At 37.0% G+C, this 21,836-nt stretch overlaps 1 protein-coding gene across 6 annotated transcripts in view; it reads right to left on the bottom strand.

Annotated features, from left to right (window-relative positions):
* gria3b (glutamate receptor, ionotropic, AMPA 3b) overlaps positions 1–21,836 on the bottom strand; it is a 176,893-nt gene that overhangs the window by 21,063 nt on the left and 133,994 nt on the right. For all 6 annotated transcript variants that reach the window (XR_010532422.2, XM_065268127.2, XM_065268125.2 and 3 more), the window contains exon 12: positions 14,571–14,769. Coding sequence is in view for 5 of the 6 variants with exons in the window: in XM_065268127.2 (XP_065124199.1) it covers positions 14,571–14,769 (199 nt within the window). In the remaining variant the exon portion in view is untranslated. The remainder of the gene's footprint in view (positions 1–14,570; positions 14,770–21,836) is intronic.

Genomic DNA, 21,836 nt, shown 5'->3' with positions numbered 1-21,836 from the left:
CCCTAGCAACCATTTTGGGCACCCTAGCAACATCTCCCATAGACTGCCATTATAAAATGCCCAGATGGATATCTTTGCAGCACAGTGTCACAGAGACATGGGGGTGGGCTCATTTTACTCAGGCATCCAATCAGTCTCTCACCATCCTTATTGAGGTATTAAGCCACGCCCATAGCAACCAAATATGAGCAGCCTAGCAACATAATAAACAAAGCCTCATATCTCTGGATCCGGACATCATAGAGACATGGGGGTTGGGTCTTTGGGTCATATTAGCCTAATGCTAGCTTCATGCTAAGTCATGCTAGCTTCGTGCTAGTTTCATGCTAGCTTTATGCTAATTTCATAATAAATCTTGCTTACTTAATGCTAAATCATGCTAGCTTCATGTTAAATTTTGTTAGCTTCATGCTAAATCATGCTAGCTTCATGCTAATCATGCTAGCATCATGCTAGCTTCATGTTAATCATGCTAGCATCATGCTAGCTTCATGCTAATCATGCTAGCTTCATGCTAATCATGCTAACATCATGCTAATCATGCTAACATCATGTTAGCTTCAATGCTAATCATGTTTGCTTCATGCTAATCATGCTAACTTCATGCTAATCATGCTAACATCATCCTAGCTTCATGCTAATCATGCTAGCTTCATGCTAATCATGCTAGCTTCATGCTAGCTTCATGCTAATCATGCTAGCTTCATGTTAGCTTCAATGCTAATCATGCTAGCTTCATGCTAATCATGCTAGCTTCATGCTAGCTTCAATGCTAATCATGTTAGCTTCATGCTAATCATGCTAGCATCATGCTAGCTTCATGCTAATCATGCTAGCATCATGCTAGCTTCATGCTAATCATGCTAACATCATGCTAGCTTTATGCTAGCATCATGCTAGCTTCATGCTAATCATGCTAGCATCATGTTAGCTTCATGCTAATCATGCTAGCATCGTGCTAGCTTCATGTTAATCATGCTAGCATCGTGCTAGCTTCATGCTAATCATGCTAACATCGTGTTAGCTTCATGCTAATCATGCTAGCATCGTGCTAGCTTCATGCTAATCATGCTAGCATCGTGCTAGCTTCATGCTAATCATGCTAGCATCGTGCTAGCTTCATGCTAATCATGCTAGCATCGTGCTAGCTTCATGCTAATCATGCTAGCATCGTGCTAGCTTCATGCTAATCATGCTAGCATCGTGCTAACTTCATGCTAATCATGCTAGCATCGTGCTAGCTTCATGCTAATCATGCTAGCATCGTGTTAGCTTCATTCTAATCATGCTAACATCGTGCTAGCTTCATGCTAATCATGCTAGCATCGTGCTAGCTTCATGTTAATCATGTTAGCATTATGCTAGCTTCATGCTAATCATGCTAACATCATGCTAGCTTCATGCTAGCTTCATGCTAATCATGCTAGCTTCATGCTAATCATGCTAGCATCATGATAGCTTCATGCTAATCATGCTAGCATCATGCTAGCTTCATGCTAATCATGCTAGCATCATGCTAGCTTCATGCTAATCATGCTAGCATCATGCTAGCTTCATGCTAATAATTCTAGCATCATGGTAGCTTCATGCTAATCATGCTAGCTTCATGCTAGCTTCATGCTAACGTCATGCTGAATCATGATAACTTTTTTAAATCATGCTAGCTTCACACTAAAACATGTCAATGGCCAGGTAAACTACTAGACTAAATTTCTTTTACATTTCTGTCAACAACTTTTTGCATTTTCATGCACTGGTAATTCCTTGGGAATTGCATATCTAGTTATTATTATTCTTCCAACCAAATTTCCGCAATTAATACGGCTCGAACCGTTTAACTTAGAAACTTCATTCAAACTCTCAAACGTGCAGACTATTCGGGAATAGTGTGCTATGACTTTTATAAGCAATCGGGGGTACGGTCTACGCCCCAGGGGCGAAAAAGCAGCCGAAAAATCCCATAGACTTAACATTGCGACAAACTTTGACGAGTCGTAGCTCAGACCTAGGATTTCACAGAAACTTGTGACTTGCCACATTTGAAGAGGCTGGCAGGCTGTGTAAGAACATACCTCACAATGGGGTGTAAGTTGTACCCCTGGGGTGTAAGAGGTCCCCAAATTTCCCCATAGACTTATAATGGGGCAGGAATCATGCCCATATAAGGAACTAAAAACGTCCCGAATGGGATATCTTTGCAGCGCAGTGTCATAGAGACATGGGGGTGGGCTCATTTTACTCAGGCATCCAATCAGTCCCTTAGGATCCTTATTGAGCTATCAAGCCACGCCCCTAGCAACCATTTTGGGCACCCTAGCAACATCTCCCATAGACTGCCATTATAAAATGCCCAGATGGATATCTTTGCATCACAGTGTCACAGAGACATGGGGGTGGGCTCATTTTACTCAGGCATCCAATCAGTCTCTCACCATCCTTATTGGGGTATTAAGCCACGCCCCTAGCAACCAAATATGAGCAGCCTAGCAACATAATAAACAAAGCCTTATATCTCTGGATCCGGACATCATAGAGACATGGGGGTCGGGTCTTTGGGTCATATTAGCTTCATGCTAGCTTCATGCTAAATCATGCTAGCTTCGTGCTAGTTTCATGCTACCTTTATGCTAATTTTATAATAAATCTTGCTAACTTAATGTTAAATCATGCTAGCTTCATGTTAAATCTTGTTAGCTTCATGCTAAATCATGCTAGCTTCATGCTAAATCATGCTAGCTTCATGCTAATCATGCTAGCATCATCTTAATCATGCTAGCATCATGCTAATAATGCTAGGATCATGCTAATTTCATGCTAAATTCATGCTAACTTCATGGTAATCATGTTAGCATCATGCTAGCTTCATGCAAATTATGCTAGCTTCATGCTAATCATACTAACATCATGTTAGCTTTATGCTAATCATGATAACTTCATGCTAGCTTCATGCTAATCATACTAGCATCGTGCTAGCTTCATGCTAATCATGCTAGCATCGTGCTAGCTTCATGCTAATCATGCTAACATCGTGCTAGCTTCATGCTAATCATGCTAACATCATGCTAGCTTCATGCTAATACTGCTAACATCATACTAACTTCATGCTAATCATGTTAGCATCATGCTAGCTTCATGCTAATCATGCTAGCATCATGTTAGCTTCATGCTAATCATGCTAGCATCATGCTAGCTTCATGCTAGTCATGCTAGCTTCATGCTAATCATGCTAGCATCATGCTAACGTCATGCTAATGATGCTAGCTTCATGCTAGCTTCATGGTAATCATGCTAGCATCATGCTAGCTTCATGCTAATCATGCTAGCATCATGCTAGCATCATGCTAGCTTCATGCTAGTCATGCTAGCTTCATGTTAGCTTCATGGTAATCATGCTAGCATCATGTTAGCTTCATGCTAATCATGCTAGCTTCGTGTTTATCATGATAACATTATGCTAGCTTCATGCTAATCATGCTAGCAACGTGCTAGCTTCATGCTAATCATGCTAGCATCGTGCTAGCTTCATGCTAATCATGCTAGCATCGTGCTAGCTTCATGCTAATCATGCTAGCATCGTGCTAGCTTCATGCTAATCATGCTAGCATCGTGCTAGCTTCATGCTAACATCATGCTAATCATGCTACCATCATGCTAATCATGTTAGCATCATGCTAGCTTCATGCTAATCATGCTAACATCATGCTAACTTCATGCTTATCATGCTAGCATCATGCTAGCTTCATGCTAACATCATGCTAGCTTCATGCTAATCATGCTAGCATCATGCTAGCTTCATGCTAATCATGCTAGCTTCATGCTAGCTTCATGCTAATCATGCTAGCATCATGTTAGCTTCGTGCTAGTCATGCTAGCTTCATGCTAATCATGCTAGCATCATGCTAACGTCATGCTGAATCATGCTAATCATGCTAGCATCATATTTCATCATGATAACTTTTTTAAATCATGCTAGCTTCACACTAAAACATGTCAACAGCCAGGTAAACTACTAGACTAAATTTCTTTTACATTTCTGTCAATCAGCTTTTTGCATTTTCATGCACTGGTAATTCCTTGGGAATTGCATATCTAGTTTTAAATGATAAAACATTGTTCTAATGAATATGTTTTTTTATTTAATTGTATTTTAATAGAATGAGACACCAGTTTCTAGTTGATATGTGGAAAGTGTCTTCGCAAACCTCCCATATAAACCGATCAAATCTCTTCAGCGGAGGGTCTGTCATTCGAGCAAAGCCTATAAGATGCTGTCAAAGTGATGAAATAAAGCCAGCAAGGTCACAGGCAGAGAACTGAAACGACTCTGTAGATATTTGTAGTGGCTGTTTGTATTGGGCAGCATTGCATTGCTCTGCTCCTTTGGTCATTACAAGTAATAGCATGAGTGTTATTAGCAACAAATCAAAGATGACACACAAACACAAAGCCTGCAGTGTCCACATTACTGTTTCTGATAATAACAGATACATCACAACTGTAATTAAACTGCTGTCAAGTCAAAGTATCATAAATAGAAGCTTCATTACATCGGGGTCAATAAACAACTCCATTAACCTTAACGTACTGTAGAAAGCTTTTATTTACCACAGCTGCCGAGTCACTATTTAAAGACAATCTATAGAAATATTAATAATAGCTTTTAAATGTTATAAATATTACATATATAAGACAGATATCAATAGAGGTAATGTAATTCACTGTCCATAGAGCATGTGCTAAACATTATCATTAGATATAGTTTTCTGTTAATGCTTGACTTGACTAGACAGTCTCTTTATACTAACCTTCCTAAATGGTATGCAAGATAAAAATGCATCCTAAATCAGTTGTTAATATTATATATTTAAAATGCTTTCTAAATCAGTTAAAATGCACATCTTGTTTAATCAGTATACATCTGTAATTGGTGCATGCTATACTTAATAATGATACTACCGTCCGAAACAGAAAAAAAGGGATTTTTAACATTCATTTAATGCAAAATCAATTTGTGTCAAAAGGGAATCTGCTGCCGCCCCGAAAGTAGCTTTTATTTAACATCAAACGTCACTTCAGCTACTGCAGATGTGTGAATAAAAGCTAAGAGGAGAAGCGGAGATGGGCGAGGTCGCCGCGTCCGAGACTCACAGCCGTCCTCTCCTCCCATCAGTTTGTCAAGCATTACTGGAGCTTAGATTATTCAGCTGGCAAAATGAAAGTGTCATCGCCCTGCAGCCTAGCATAGCAACTTCACATTAGATTTGGTTTGAATAGGACAGAAAGAGAGTTTAGCGCTGCTGTGAGAGAATAAAGAGAAATGCAGCTCACTTTCAGAGAGAGACAGGTAGTTTTGAAGCGAGGAGAATTAAACAGTGCATCACCCGCTGTGCTGTCTGACAGAGGACAAACTCTGCTTTTAAAGTCTGCTGTCATAACACAACCACTGAGATGGGAAAATCTCAGCTGCTCGAGTATCTTTCTCTTTCTGTTAAAAACATAAGGTTTAGAAACTCATCATTACTCCTAACTTTTTACAGCCAAAAACTTTTGCCGATATGGAGTTTCTTATGGTCTCGTTCAAATTCATATCAATCTCATTTGTGTGTTTTTTTATTATTTGCTTTCCCCCTTTAATGTTGATTTATAATTTTTTTATAATAATCTTAGATATGCACAATTCACTTCATACAAATACATTAGACACCTTATACACTGCAAAAAAATATTTTCAAGAAAACATTTTCTTAGTATTTTTGTCTTGTTGCTAGTAAAAATATCGGAAAATTCTTAAATTAAGATGCTTTTCCTTGATGAGCAAAACGACCCAAGAAAATAAGTTTAGTTTTTAGACCAAAAATATCAAATATAAGTGATTTTATGCATAAAACAAGCAAAAAAATCTGCCAATGGGGTAAGAAAAAAATTATTGAACATTTTTCTTAAACACTAAATAAAAAAAAATGTTTGCTGGTTTTATACACAAAATCACTTAAATCTGATATTTTTGGTCTAAAAACTAAACTTATTTCCTTGGGTCGTTTTTCTCATCAAGAAAAAGCATCTTACTTTAAGAATTTTTTTTATATTTTTATTGAAAAGAAGACAAAAATAGAAAAATAAAATTTTATTCTTGAAAATATTTTTTTGCAGTGTAAAAGCAGTAAATAGTTCTAACTGGAACTCATCATGGGTTTTGGGCTCTGTACACAACATAAATAAATTAAAGGGTTTGGTTCCAAAATGCAATAAACGCCATTTAAAAAAAGATGAGTTACCACCAAAATCAGTGTTGTATCTGGTCAGTATTAAAAAGTAAATTCTTAATTTTACACAAAATCCAATATCCGGCGTGTTTTCTTTCATCTTTTCTCCCTTTTCTCCAAATCGCGACAAATGCCAGTCTTCCTTCTTTGCAGAATGCAATAAATCCACTTAACCAATCACAGCGCACCACTCCACGCCTTGTAAACAATAATGGTGGCGCTTTGAATACAAACTGAATCCTAGTTTTCCTCATCTACTTTGTACTCCGTGATCAACAAACAAACAAAAACAAAATAATACTTTTGATGGCATTGATAAATCTGTGGTGGTTTTCTGTGACGGGGAAGAAACGTAAGCCATCAAAATTGAATAATTTACATGAGAGGCACTCAGGCGAAGAAAAAATGCCGGCTGTTGCGTGTTTTCCCGACAGCATCAAGCTTCTGTCATGCTAACACATTGACCCCAGGGGATCTCATGAAAAACTTTCCATTATTTTACTCGAAGTCAACGAAAATCAAGCAGGACCAAAACATTTTACAGCTGATCGCTGTCAAAAAAGTTTAGCGACGACGTCCCAAGGATGACAGCAGCAATGACAGTGTTCTTAATATGATAAAGTAAGTGTTTTGATTAATGCCATTAATGTTTATTTTTAATCAGTGTATATCACTAGTCAACTAAATGAATATAACATGGCAAAGATGAATGCACATTTATATATTGATTTATAGCACTTAGAAAAAAACCTCATGGATTTATTGCATTTTGCATAAAAATAATCAGTTTTTATATAAATCTTTGAAAATTGAATTTTTAATGTTTTTATCACCTAAAGATGCTATGTGAAAGTTTGTAACAGAAACTAGTGGTTTTCATCTTGTCACTTTCTTGGTATAGAAAACACGTTTTTATCCAAAATAGTCAAAATGGATTTATTGCGTTTTGGAACCAAACTCTTCAAATGAAGAAATGTTTACTCACTTTATTATTTCAAAAATGAATTCATTTAAAGGTGCAATGTGTACATTTTTGCAGCATCTAGTGGTGAGGTTGCACATTGCCACCAACGGCTCAATCCACTGCTCACCCCTCGCTTTTGAAACGCATAGAGGAGCTACGTTAGCTGGAACCGGAAAAACATGTCATCGTCTGAGACAACTTAGTCCGTTATGGGCTTCTGTAGAAACATGACAGCACAAAATGGCGACTTCCATGTAAGTGGACCCTCTGGGTGTATGTAGATAAAAATATCTCATTCTGAGGTAATAAAAACATAACGGTGCATTATGAAAGGTTTTTATACACCCCTGATCATATAGTTTTGTATAATATTTTGCATTTATGTCAAGAGATCCTTCTAAAAATTACACACTGCACCTTTAAATACTCTTCTATAGGTTTACCTAACCAGCTGGCTGTGATACTCAAGTTATATATATATATATATATAAATATATAATACTGATGTGTGTTTATTTCATACATTGCCCATTGCTTTCATCATAGCTTCTGCCTGTATTCATCTCAGGCTCTCTCTTTATATCTCTGCCTCATATAGAGGTTATTATTATGGTGCTGTTCACATTCAGCACATATCACCAGCACCATCTCTCTCTCCACTAAACCTTTACTCTTCAATGATTTGGTTTCTAAACAGGACACATTTCACCCCCGTGCCAAATGGTACCTGCACTTTGCTGTTTGAGGTATTTATTGTACACAGTTCTCCCATGAGATATCTGGACCCTTAACTCACACTTTAAATGTAAGAGTATCATTGCATTAGATAACATATCAAACAAAGTGTATCTGTAAACACTTGAATATTTACAGTAATTCAGAATGTGCATGGACTCAAAACACTGAAAATAAAGTTTCAGTTTTAAGATGGATTGTGGTTTTACATTCCTAAAAATCCTTTTAGTGCTTTGTCACTTTGGAAAAATATTGTAATATCTGTTAAAAGCAAGCACTTAACCAATAAAAGAAACGTACGGTAAAGGAAAGCAAAGTGCACATCTTTCATTTTATCAAAGTACTATCGACTTTCAGACAAATCAAGTCCACGGTCACAGCTTTTTCTCTTTTAGATGTCCTTCTAAAGTTTTTTTTTCCGTAAGGTGCGGTCATTTCTTGACCAGTGTATTGTTCTGGAAGCATCTTTACCATGGTGAGGTCTACATAATATTTATGCTTGAATTAGAAATAATCTACATACACCTCAGTGACGTGAGTCTTCCCAAGTCTCTTCTGCTCATACCTTCATTCACTTGTTGTAAAAGTGATAAAAGTTTAAAAGGCCAACTGCGCTACTGAAACAGAGAAATGAGGTCATACCCTTTGCTTTGTTTTTATTTAATATATCCAGAGGGCAGCTAGAGATGTTCAATGAGTCTCACCACTAAACAAAACTGATGATGATGGTGGTCGGCTCATCCTAAACTTATTTCACGAGACAAACACAGAGAGACAAAAGTTGGAGGCATAAAGATGCAGAAATAAAGACAGAGGTCAAAGGTAAAAGCAGTTTCATCACGAACCATATGACAAATCATCTAAAAGATGATTTCATGAAACAATGATCTAGGAATATTTTCTACTGTGCTCTTTATAGATCTATTTTATATAATAGTATATTTGACTGTCTATTCGGCGTCTTTAAAAACTGCATTCCTATGTGTGATGTATTTCTGTTTTTGCATTTCTTATGGCAATTCTTTGTTTTGCAGTCGAACATGTCCACATGTCTACTTTCAAAGCAGAGTCTCTTATTGATAATACAGTACAGGAATACATGACTAATATCATGCTCCGCAAATTTTTATGTTGACTTTGGGGTTCGCGGACATCCTGCAGCATTTTAATGGAGCGAACCGCAGGCGTCTAGCGAGTCTCTGTGAGAAACAGATGCGAGGATCTTGAGAAGATATTGAGCAAAGATTATTATGTGTTAGCACTGCCTGAGGTCTTCCAATAGATCTGTTGTCATATGTTTGTGTCTTGGAGGCAAATAAGTATACAGTGAAAGCAAATTATAACAAAACAAAATCTATTCTAAGTACAGTAGAACAAACGTAGAGATACAATATTTTATAATTTAACATATTCCCCTTACATAACATTTTGATAGCATCCCTCAGTGTAGGTCTTACTCTCTCAATCATGCAGATATCTGAGGTCCAAAGGCAGAGCAATGACTTTAAATATTAAAATTCATGCACCAGATCTTCTTAATAATACATTTAAATACATTTCATTTCTAAAGAGGGACTGCTCTCAGTTAAATGTGACTTTATTCTTTGTGCACTGTATATAACATCTGCCATTATCATTGATCTTAGAAAATGTAACTTATTTATTTGAACGTATCGTATTCAAGTGAAAAGTTTTAGTACAGACATGAAAGTAACAGATTCATTTTTCCTTATTATTCAGCATAAAACTATGTGATGTAACTATGTAAGTGGTGTAGAAAGTATTAAAAAAGACACTTAAAGGTCCCATATTGTCAAATCTGAAATTTTTCATGATAACTGAAGTCTAGGGGTTACGTAACTACCATATTCATTTCAAAACCGTCATTTTACAGTCACAGAGTAGATGTGATTTTTCACAAACCGTTATGACTTGTATAAAAACATGGCATCAGAAATACTCACCGCCTTCCCACCCCAAGCACTGTCACCGTCCACCGTTCCAACCACTGATCTATATAAATGACTGGATTGCGCATAGAACATTTAATGGAACAGCCTGAGGTGAAGCCAGCGCAGAGTTCGAGCGGCCATCTTGGTATTCCCAACCGGCAGAGGGCGTCACTGACAAAGGCCCTGTCCCAAATGGCACACTCCGGACTTGTGGTCCTCCTCAGAGTCCACACCTTGATGACATCATAGAGTGCAGACTTTAGGGACCCTTGATGTGAGTCTACGTGGATGCACCGGAGTCGTATTCTGGCGTCACGCCGGAAATAGGAAGAGAAGTTGCCCGTCAGTGTGAACTCCTCCCATCCGTCGTCTGATTGCTCTTTCACAAGGACATCTGGGTTGATAAAGTGCCCGAGCCTGCTGCAGTGCGGGCTTCGCCGTAGACCGCATTAAGGGGGCACTGATTAGCACACTTTAAAGCGGAAAAATGACAGATGGGACACCCTACGGACTTGTAGACTAAGCGAGCACGCGCAATTTAAGGCCACGAGACCGAAAGTCCACATGAAGTGCGCCATTTGGGACAGGACCTTAAATAAATTCACCTGGATAACAGCGTGTCAGTCACACAAGATTGATTTTTAGGATGTGTGTGCGTAAATTAATTGTTTCTACTGATGATATTTGCAATGTTTATGTTTTAATCGGGCAGGATTCATAGAAACGTTTAGGTGAGTGTGTCTGCTGCATTCTGTTGTAATGACAAAAAGTTTTATGACATTAAGAGCTACATGGTCAGTGTTATTTCTTTGAATACGTTGTAAAGTAAAGAAGACCTATAATTTATGGCTTTTTATAAGTATTTTATAAGCATGGGTGTTGTTCTTTTCCTGTATTGCTGAATCAAATGTTAGTTTAACAACTGTTTCAAAATACATCATAAACGCATTTGTACTGTACAAACAAAAACAATGCTGTTTAACCAGCAAATTATTACATGCGCATAATAATTGCATGCACAAAACCAGCAAATTGTTGCATGCGCATACAGTAGCATGATTATTTATTTAGATTTCAGAATGTCATTAATAATAAATATTCTGCGTTCTGTCCCCTGATCTGATACTGTAATGAAGATGAATGTATTTTATTACTGTATATGTATGTAATTGTATTACTGTATGTAATGTATGTAATTACTGTTTAAAAAGTTAAATAAATACACTTTCAATAAATAACAATGTACATGCTTATGACGTTTATGTTGTAATAATGTACAGGGAGACTTCAGATAAAAACAAAGAATGGTAGTGTTTAATCATTCAAATCTGATAACATCCTATTAATTTAATAGAAGTTTATGAATAACAGTATGGCGGCACGGTGGCTTCACAATCGTGACGTCATGCACAATCCAGGCATTTATATAGATCAGTGGTTTCAACCCTTTTTACCAAATAAACCCCCCCCAAAAAATCGCACCATATTGAGAAAACATTGTTCAATCGATGGCTGTCAGAAAAATAAAATCGTTGGTTCTGAAAAACATTAATATATACAAGGCCAATGGTTAATGTTCATTTATTCGGAAATTGCACAACAATTAGTTCGACCTTAGCCGTCTGTTCTAAACATTTCACAAGTGACTGCTTCATCAATTTGGCACAGTTTAATGCCGGTTTCTCCAAGAATCTACTCTTCAAGGATGTTGCAGTCTCTACGTACAACCACTATGTAAACTTTTCACACAATTTAAGTAACATTATGGAGCCAAAGAAAACTGAAATCATATATTGTAAATGGTTATGTTATGCTAATGTGTTGCTAACTGGATTCTTACATGTTGTTGTCTCTGATGAAGCTATTCGGAAGTGATTTAAACTGCAATTCATCGACTGGCCACTAGAGGCTCCAAAAGGAAGTCAATTCCCATAGACCTCCATGTTAAAATGCTTAACTTTACAGTAGAAAATAATATGTTTACAGCCTGGTACAAAAAATGTTTTTGGTCTGTTTAGCTAATTTTGCCCTTCATGAAGACTCTGAGGGGGGTGAATTTTTTTGTAACTCATCCGTTTAAATTATATTAAGCCTTAAAGTTCTGCATCATTAAAGGCGTGGCCACTTGAGTGACGGGTGAACAGCCACTGCTGTCACTAGAGGCGTGGTTTCAGCAACCAGACACCTCAGCTATATGATCCGTGTGTAATTTGCAGTGACGGGCGGCCAAAAAGGCGAAAAAGGCTTCAAAAACGATCTTCAGAAACCTATGGGTGACCAAAATTTTACCAACTATGGGTGACCAACTAAACCAAAATTTAGTGTACTTCCATTGTAACGTTATTTCAACTGTGTATTTTACTCATAAAGCAACAGCCCTATCAGACAAGAGGTTCATGAATATGACAAGAGCTCCTGAAAACAGCAAATATATATTATTAAGGACATCATTACCTAACATAAAACCTTAAAAAACTTTGAAATATGGGACCTTTAAAGGATAATTCCGGCATTTAACACTTTGAGTCTCATTTCTGGTTTGTTTTGGATGAACTACAGTGATGGACACTAAAATTTTGACAATGGGTCGTGTCTTGAGTTTTTGACTCGTTTAGAAGCGTCTCTTGACTGCTTCAGAATGGAAGTCAATGGCCATGCACAAACATGTCATTAAAACAACACTTAACGTTCATTTTCAAAACTGTGCTACTCACCGAGTGGTTTGTGGTGTTCGTTGATGATTAATAACAAGTTGTGTAGCGTAATACAGTTTCTGTCGTGTTTTATTTGGCATTTTGTAAAATTCCATTGACTTCTCTTGGAAGACTCATTGCTCGCTGATATATCACTCCGCCGCCGGAAACGGAAAAGGTGTCTGTTTACATGTGGTTGTAGTTTTTTCGCTCGGTTTAAATACATTTTTCCCATATTTGATGGCTCAGTGATCAGCTTTAGGTTTTAAGTTGAGACACTGAGCGTACTTGTATGGCAAAGTGGTTGTCGCCATCAAGTGGTCGGGAGTGTGCTAACGCTTCAGACTCAAATATAGAGCGGAAGTATATATGCGGTTGTGAGGTATCTGAAAAAATAGTTCCACTATAGCAAATAACACGGATTGAAATCATACATTGCGCCAATATATTCGTTTTTAATCATCAACGAACACCACGAACCACTCGGTGAGTAGTACAGTTTTGAAAATGAACGTTAAGTGTTGTTTTAATGACATGTTTGTGCATGGTCATTGACTTCCATTCTGAAGCAGTCAAGACGAGTCAAAAAGTCAAGACACGACCCATTGTCAAAATTTCAGTGTCCATCACTGTAGTTCATCCAAAACAAACCAGCATTGAGACTCAAAGTGTTAAATACCAGAATTATCCTTTAAGTGAAAATTTGACTCAATTCAAAGTAGCCTTCATCCAATTTAGTATGTACTGTCGCAGTTTACGGTTTCAGAAGCAGAGAGAGTATTATTTGTCAAGGTGCTGAATGCTGAGGTAAGTGATGAGACGGGACATTAATTGTACGTCTGCAATATACTGATGGAGTTATCCATAAAAATGTCATTCTAGCCGAACAACTTTGTAATACACGATTGGAAATACTGAGTAAAGAACCAAACCAATTAAATGAATACATGCAACTAAATAAACTTTGGGCTTGTGTCAAAGATGATGACATATGTCTTGCTCCAAATGTTGTGGTTGATCTGAACCATCCAGCTGTTTTTGGCCATATGGCTTTAATTAAACCTGAAAACAGATCTAAAATCGCGCTTGAACCTCCATTAATCAGACTGTTTTCCTTGTCAAGCCTCTGTGGTTTTAATTAAAAGTCCCCCGAAAAACCACATCACACATGTCATTTCATATCTGAAGATGCACTGTGTAACTAGGACACTCATTATATAAAATATCATCAGAGAGATCCCCAAAGCCCTCAGATGTTGACATGCAAACCTTTAATGACATCAAACAGCTGACATGCAAATCCGCAAGTAAACACGCTTCATAATGGATGCTGGTGTAAAGCGAGCGCTTTATAAATAAAATCTCGTTCGTTTTCCATTCGCAATCACAAAGTCAGTCTTAATGTGCCCGTGGATGTATTTCTGACTTTATTCTGGGTGTTTTTGAAGCGCACTATTTGACCCTCTGGGCCTATTTTCATTAGGCACAAATTGCAGGCCCAGGTAAAGCGACTAATTATATTTTGTGTGCTGACCTCTTTGGGCGATACGTGGGATTTGATTAGGCTTGAGAGACGCCCGCTCACCATTACCTTCTTCACACTGACAGCTCAAACTAACTCAAGGTTATACAAGAGCGCCTACAGCCATCGTCTGCATCGCTTTAATGACTGCTTCATCAAAAAGAGCTGAATTACACTCAACTAACCAGACTAGACTCAGATCAGCAACACTTCCCTTCAAAACACACAGAGGTTTTTTATATGTTGGTCATCAGGATGAGCTTTTGAAATGGCTTGAAGTAAATAAGCATTTAATACAGTTGCTCCAAAATCACAAATATGAATTTATGAATGACTGCATGTACTGTAAATACTGTGTGGCATCTGTATTGTTATTCACTGGATGATCTATCCAAACCTTTATCACTGCATGCAGGTAAAGACATGAGGAAATTGTCTCACCCTGAAGAACTCTTTGGTTGATCCTGAGTCCAGGGTGCCATATGCGATCTCTGTTTGTTTGGCGAGATCTTCAGCGCTCTCTATGGGAGAAACCATCCTCTCTACTGTCAGGAAAGCAGCCAGGTTAGCCGTGTAGGACGAGATTATGATGAGGGTGAAGAACCACCAGACGCCTCCTACTATTCTGCCCGATAAGGACCTGACGGACACACGTTCAAATGCTTTAAACAGGCGCATATGAAGTATTGTATTAATAATGCAAGTTAAGCGTTAATGCTGAGAAAAAAAAAAACTATGAGATGGACTACAGTTACCTGTTAAACGGTATATAATGATGGCATACGTGCATAATGTAACATTCAAATACTTTACAAGCATACATTTGATAATGCATTAATTTGCACCTATTTCATTGCTAAAACAGCGTTATTTTGTGTATTTGGTATAATATTTTGGGCTCTATCTTGCACCCAGCGCAATTGACTTTGTCCGTGACGCATGTATCATTCGTATTTTGCCCCGGCGCACAGCGGGTTTTTCCCGTCACAGAAGCACGTCGGCAAACTAGGGAATGAACTTGCGCTCCCTGGGTGGTTCAGTGCAAAAAAAGAGGCGTGTTCCGGCGCAAACCATCCCTGATGCTATTTTGCAGTTTCAAAAAACAATTGCGCCACTGACCAGAAAAAAAAAGTTTAAAGTCAGTGGCGCGTTGCGCGTTGTTCATTATGCTATTTTAAGGGCGCATGCTTGACCATAATGTATAGGGTGCACAACGCGCATACACTTTGCTTATCTAATCTACACAGATGCAACAGTTATTTTTGCAAATCATAAATTGTTACACTTAAAAATATTAATACACGAGATAAGGGGAATCATAGTGGTGAGCATTGTGGTGATAGTTTTTATTTATTCTCATGCAAATAACGATTAAAATATTTTCATAACTTTGTTGTGTGGCTGTATTACGTTTATTTTATGTAAATAATAATTAAAATGTTTTCATAAGAAACCTTAATGTATATGAACTTGATTTGTAAGAGTACTTTGGGGTTGGACCTTGCTTGCGTTTCTTGGCTCCGATTTCAAAGCCCCCAAACCCTTTCAGCGGTGAGGGTGGACGCAGCAATGTCCTCTGCTGGCGTCAAGTCCTGAGGCAGATCCACCTCCCGTTACACGGCGTGCCCGATTTATGCTGGCAAGCGTGGGATTCCCCCGTACCAGGACGTCGGTCTCCTCGGCTGTGAACCGCTCCTGGCGTGCGCCTAGTAAATCCGTCATAATAATAGCAACCCGCCATGGAACTTGCGCCCTTGCGTTTAAAGGGAATGTTGGATAGCGTTCTGATTGGTTTATTTGACGTTACGCCCAAACCACACCTATGAATAATGAACCTACTTCAGACCAACCCCTTATTGATTTGCGCCCGGCGCAAGAGTTATTTCTCACACCGGGAAAATAGCAACAGCGCCCAAGATCCGCCCACAAACTCACTTGCGCGTTACGCTTCGCACTTGCGTTTCAGATCGTTAAAATAGGGCCCAATGTGTTCGCATGGTTTATGGTTAAAAAATCCACATTCACTTACTGTACATTTTTGTAGCTCCAGATATCGCTGCCTTCCTCAAACGCATTGATTTTGTACAAAACTCATTGATCTAAAAAGCTCGGTGTCCCTGATTGGCCAGCTAATCTGTACGTTGTGACTGGCCTGAATACCTCTGACGTAAACCGGAAATGTGACGCTCCTTACCATGTTTGAAAGATTCGCTTACAATGCAATGCTAACAGGAGTTAACTTACAGGCTTTGAGTCAAAGCGAGAGGAATTATGATAATCTGTGTGTTTGTTGTAGTCCAAGAAAAGAGATATATGTTGGAGACCATAACTCGCGTCATCGTTTACCTTGGGTTTGGACCTTTTGCATATCGTTAACATGAACTAATACACACTTACACACCAGAGGAAATGTAAAATCATAAATTGGACGATAGTTGCTCTTTAAATGCTTATCACCAATATATAATTGCTCTCAATTAAGTATTTCTATATGGTTTATATCTATAATTCATATTCTCAGTTGGTTTCAGGCCTCATTCATATGTGGAAATGAATCGGATACATTCACGTTCACAATATAAGCAGACAGATCGGATATTCCCACGTGTCATGCCTCATTGATGATGCGTCGCTGGCAAATGACGTCAACTTAGGTGGACACCACCTGCGATCACATGACTCTTCTTAGCAGCACAATGGAGGACGAAGGCTTCACTTAAGTGTAGTAATGTTGAGGTTTTATGTCTTATTAATGAAATAAACCTCTATAATCTTGTGTAATCAATTTGTCTGTGTCCATTACATATCACGACGTTTTACTTCCTCTGTGATTTAAGCTGCTTTGGGTCATTATGTCTTCCTTCAATTGTTTTGCTAAGTGTTAGGTGTTAGGTTTGTATATATATATATATATATATATATATATATATATATATATATATATATATATATATATATATATATATATATATATATATATATATATAATACAAATACTATTAATAAATGAGCAAAAATTTGTCACTCAATATTTAATATTCGATTATTTAAGTTTTAATTTATTAAATTGAATAGGCACAACATTCAGCATTCAATCATGTATTCGTCAAGATTAATTATTAATAATGTTACTTTAACATATTGTTATTTCAACATAATGTGTGTGAGCAAGCAAGATGTGCATTTGTAAATTCAGTGAGAGCGTGTGTTATGAGATTCAAATTGTGTGTGACCACGGCGTGCCGGCGCCTCATGTCATAATAATTTTTTCTGGTATATTGCTTTTTATGTATTAAACCCAGGCAATTGGTTATTGAAAAATGTATTAAAATTAAGATACAATTTATACTAAATGAAATTCACTTTAAAGAAAATCTTTCTTTAACAACTTAACAAACATGAAATTAAATGTGCTTATTTAATGGCTAAAACACATATGCTACTACAGACTGTCTTTTCTCTTTTTTTGTACAAATTGTAGCACATTCATTTAATTTTTTAATTTGCACATGTAAGTTGAAAGGCATTTGTTTGTGCATAGTAAAACATATCTGTAACATTTATCAAGTTCATAATTGTGTGTGCATTTATTAATTATTAATTAATACGACAGGAAAGAAGCATGTAAACGGAATGAAGAAACGTAATGTTTCCATACCTATGATTTTCCTCCAAACTTGCTCAAAGTTAATTCTCCTGTTTCATTTTTTCTTTAAGCTCCATGTTGCAGTTAAGCTAATAGTACAGCATGCATAACATGTGACATGCTTTATCAAGGGCCCGACCTGGCCCAAGGACGGTGGCGGGAAATATCGGCCCGCCCCGGCATTATCTTGTCAATTGAAAGAAAACATTTTCATAAAAAAAACATGTTCCTGATGAGTTTTTATGGTTCTCTATGATACCGCTATTATCCACAAGACTGTAACGTTACAAAACGTACCCAATTTATAAAAAACGGAACCAAAAAATTATTTATTAATTTTACATTTGTATGTTTTGATAGTCGTTCTGAATTTGATCTCTAACAAAATTCCTTCTAAAAAATGCAATTATTTCAGCTTTTTGCTAAAAAAAATGTATTGTTAACGAAAAATACCATTATTTAAGAGAAAAGATATAGATAAGTTTTTTTTTTTGCTGTTTTGTTTGTTTGTTTGTTTATTGTTTGTTTGAAAGTAGAGGGTCTGTTCTTTCATTTGATATATTTGTATGTTTATATATTTTTAAAAGATAACTTCCTGAAAGGCATTTTGTGAAACTTTTGTGAAAATCACAAAAAATGCTGGCGGGCAACTTAAAAAAAAGGCTGGCAGAAAATGAGTTAAAAGATGGTAAAAATGTGATAAATCCAGCCTAAATGCAAACAAATTTGCACATTTTATTCCGGTTAACATTGAAATGATAATAGATTATGTAAACAACTGACCTGTTTGGTACAGATTGGCATAGATGAAGCAACTAAGAAGTAAATCTGTTGTAAAGTACAAAGTATTCCCGATCCTGATTCATATTACTCCATCATGTATAAAATTATTTTAGTTTAATTTAACATCCAGCACGGCAGTTATTATCTGCTCTGTATTCTTATTGGCATTACATTGTAATTCTGGACTTGCTTTGTATTATAGCTGCCTGGAGAATCACTTTTTATTGCTTTGTGAAGTATCTCAATTCTGGTCTTGTGAAGGTTTGATGGCTCATATTAAATGCAGTAGCACCTATTGATTAAAAGCTCACATCAACTTATGTACCGTATGTATTGCTTGTTGCCGAGGCAGTAAATATTAGCATAATAATCAAATAACATATTGAGTCAGTGATGGTGTTTTTTTCCCTAAAGGGTTCTCGCCGCTGGCTAAAACGTAGGAGAATCGGCTCCCGCGTGAACGTGTTCACTGTCAACTGTGTGGGCTTATGAAATATTCATACAGCGAGCAGAAACTCTCATGGACTTATGTAATATAATTATTGAATTTTCGATTAAAACGCTAACATGCTTTTTAACAACACAAGGGCTGTTTGAAAAACTGGCCTGCAGCAATACAATTATGTGAGATGTAGAAACCAATCAATGCTGTACTATAAACAAAAGTGCTTCACTTTACTACACCGTGAAAACAGAAATCCTAGTACAGATCGATTGATCCACTGAGAGACAGACAGACAGATATGGCTTTAATGTTGCAGAAGTCATTTGTGAAGTCATATCTTTGTTATTTATTCAGATATGATAAATTGATGCGTTAATGTGCAGAGTTTTTTTAATAGATTTCACAATTGACAGCCAGCAGTGAGGAATCTAAGCGACTCGGCTGATCTACGACACAATGGAGTCATTATTAATCAACTTCCCGCTGTTAAATGAAGGAAGAATGGGAATAATCATCCATCTCTCACAGATGCTGCAGTAGGACTTCTCAAACAATAAATGAATCAGGTAAATGAGAAATTCATAACGGAGACAAAAGAGAAGATGTTGCTCAGCTAATCCTTTACAAAAGAGCAAATTAAAACTATTGCTGCGTCGACACGTCTCTCAGATGTGAAATACTGAAATAAGGTCTGTTATATATTTCATGGGTTGTCAGTGATGTCCTTTACACTAAATAACAACCACATCCCCAATGGTAAAGTAATGATGGTGTCGTGTGCAGACACCTCTTCGCCAATCTTATTCATTTTTATGACTTGTGTAGCAGGAAGTGTTTCATGTATAATCCCTGATACTGCATGTTTCATAGGTTTACCATAAACATTGAGACCCACTTTAGTAGTCCAAAATATTTCAGCAAATACCACGGTACTGTGCTCTATAACTGTTTATTAAAACACTTTATATCTGATGGGGTGGTAGAAAGAGATATTTCAAATATGTCCTTTATCTATTTTTCAAAAGTTTATCTTAAACTTTAAAAAAATTAACTTAAGGCTTAAATAATCAGCATAAAAATCTGTGCTTATGTCAGTGGTCTATATGGTAATGCGTTAAGCTGAATTAACTGGATTTTCTATTATACATCATCTGCAATTTGATGCTTTTTTGCTGGTTTCAGCCTGATGCAGTTATCATTTTATGTCCAGCATCATGTTGTTTAAAGAGGACGTATTGTCTGATTCACAATTTTACATTTCCTTTGTTGTGTAAGTGTGTATTAGTTCATGTTAACGATATGTAAAAGGTTTAAACCCTAAATTGAATGATGGCACAAGTTATCGTCTCCAACTTAAATCTCTTTTCTTGGACTACAACAAACACACCGTACAGTTTACAATACAAGTCGACTTGTATTGATCAGGTGGTAAAGCCAATATTAAAGGTGCTCTAAGCGAATTGAAGCGTTTTAGACCATAAAACATTTTTTGTTACATACCGGAAACATCTCCTCACTATCTGCTTGCTGCCTGTCCGCTGATCAAACTGTAAAAAAACGCGATCTCTGTAGACAGCCCAGGCTTCACAAACGGCAATATCAACAAATGGCCAAACCTAGCAGCACAAAACCAAACAAAGTATTCCAGCCAATAAACGACAAGAAGGATTTGGGGGTGGGGGTTGGGCGCGTTCATGAAAGCACGGAAGGGAGGGAGAGGGGAGGAGTTAGCTACGCTCTGTCTGTTTGAAAACAGTTCAAACATCAACAGGAAGTGACGTCGCACATTATTCGCTTAGAGCGCCTTTAACCCTCAAACGCTTCTCGTTTTCTGTTTACACTTCTAGCCCTTGGGGTCTATATGACTCCCAAAATTGAAAGCATAATTGTAAGAAAAATATAAATTTTGAATAATACAAATAATATATAATTTTTTTTGTTTACTTCTCATCTATACAATAAAGCTGTTTTTTGAGAGATCTGAAGTACTTTTGTACTTGTTTACCACTAAATTCCTCACCTACACCATTGGTTTGCCTGAAAAAGATCAAATTTTAAGAAAATTCACATAAATTATGATCTAAATTTGATTTGAATTGTTTTTAAATATTGATATAGATGTGAGGTGTTGAATTCAGCCATCAATTTGTAGAAAAAAAAAAACATAAAATAATTACGGTTTAGGAATTAAATCATTTCGACCAGCAGATGCCCATACAGTAGAGACCCATTCATTTTACTGGATATGGAAAACTGCTCAAATCATTACTTTAGTGATGTGGGTGTGTGTGTGTGTGTGTGTTTGTATGTGTTTGTGTGAGCATGTGTTTTTTGCATTGCATTTGTGCACAAGTACCAGGCCTTCATTTCTGTGTCAAAATGTTCAGATTTATGCTGGATTTATTGTTATTTATTTTTTGACAAATGGAATTTTTTTTTTTTTGCATTTCATATTCACTTTCAATTGGGGTCATATTGACCCTAAGGGACAGATTAATACAATTTTTTTTACATACCTTTATAACAACCGAATCAAGCCCAGTTTTTTGTGTGTATGTAAAGATAAATTATTTAGGAAAAGTCACAAAGTTTTATATCTCTGAGATGAAGGGAACCTTTTTTATTAACCAATGAAATGTCGTTTGGGGTCATATAGACCCCAAGGGCCGTTTGAGGGTTAACTCCTTTCAGTATTGCATTGAGAGCTAATCTTCCAAACACGGTAAGGAGCGCCACATTTCCATCTGACATCAGAGCCAATCAGGCCAATCACAACGTACAGATTAACTGGCCAATCAGGGACACAGAGCTTTTCAGATCAATGTGCTTAACA

The sequence above is a fragment of the Paramisgurnus dabryanus genome, chromosome 16, assembly GCF_030506205.2.
Source record: "Paramisgurnus dabryanus chromosome 16, PD_genome_1.1, whole genome shotgun sequence".
NCBI lineage: Eukaryota > Metazoa > Chordata > Actinopteri > Cypriniformes > Cobitidae > Paramisgurnus > Paramisgurnus dabryanus.
The sequence above is the reverse complement of the archived record's forward strand: the minus strand, read 5'-3'. Positions and strand labels throughout refer to the sequence as shown.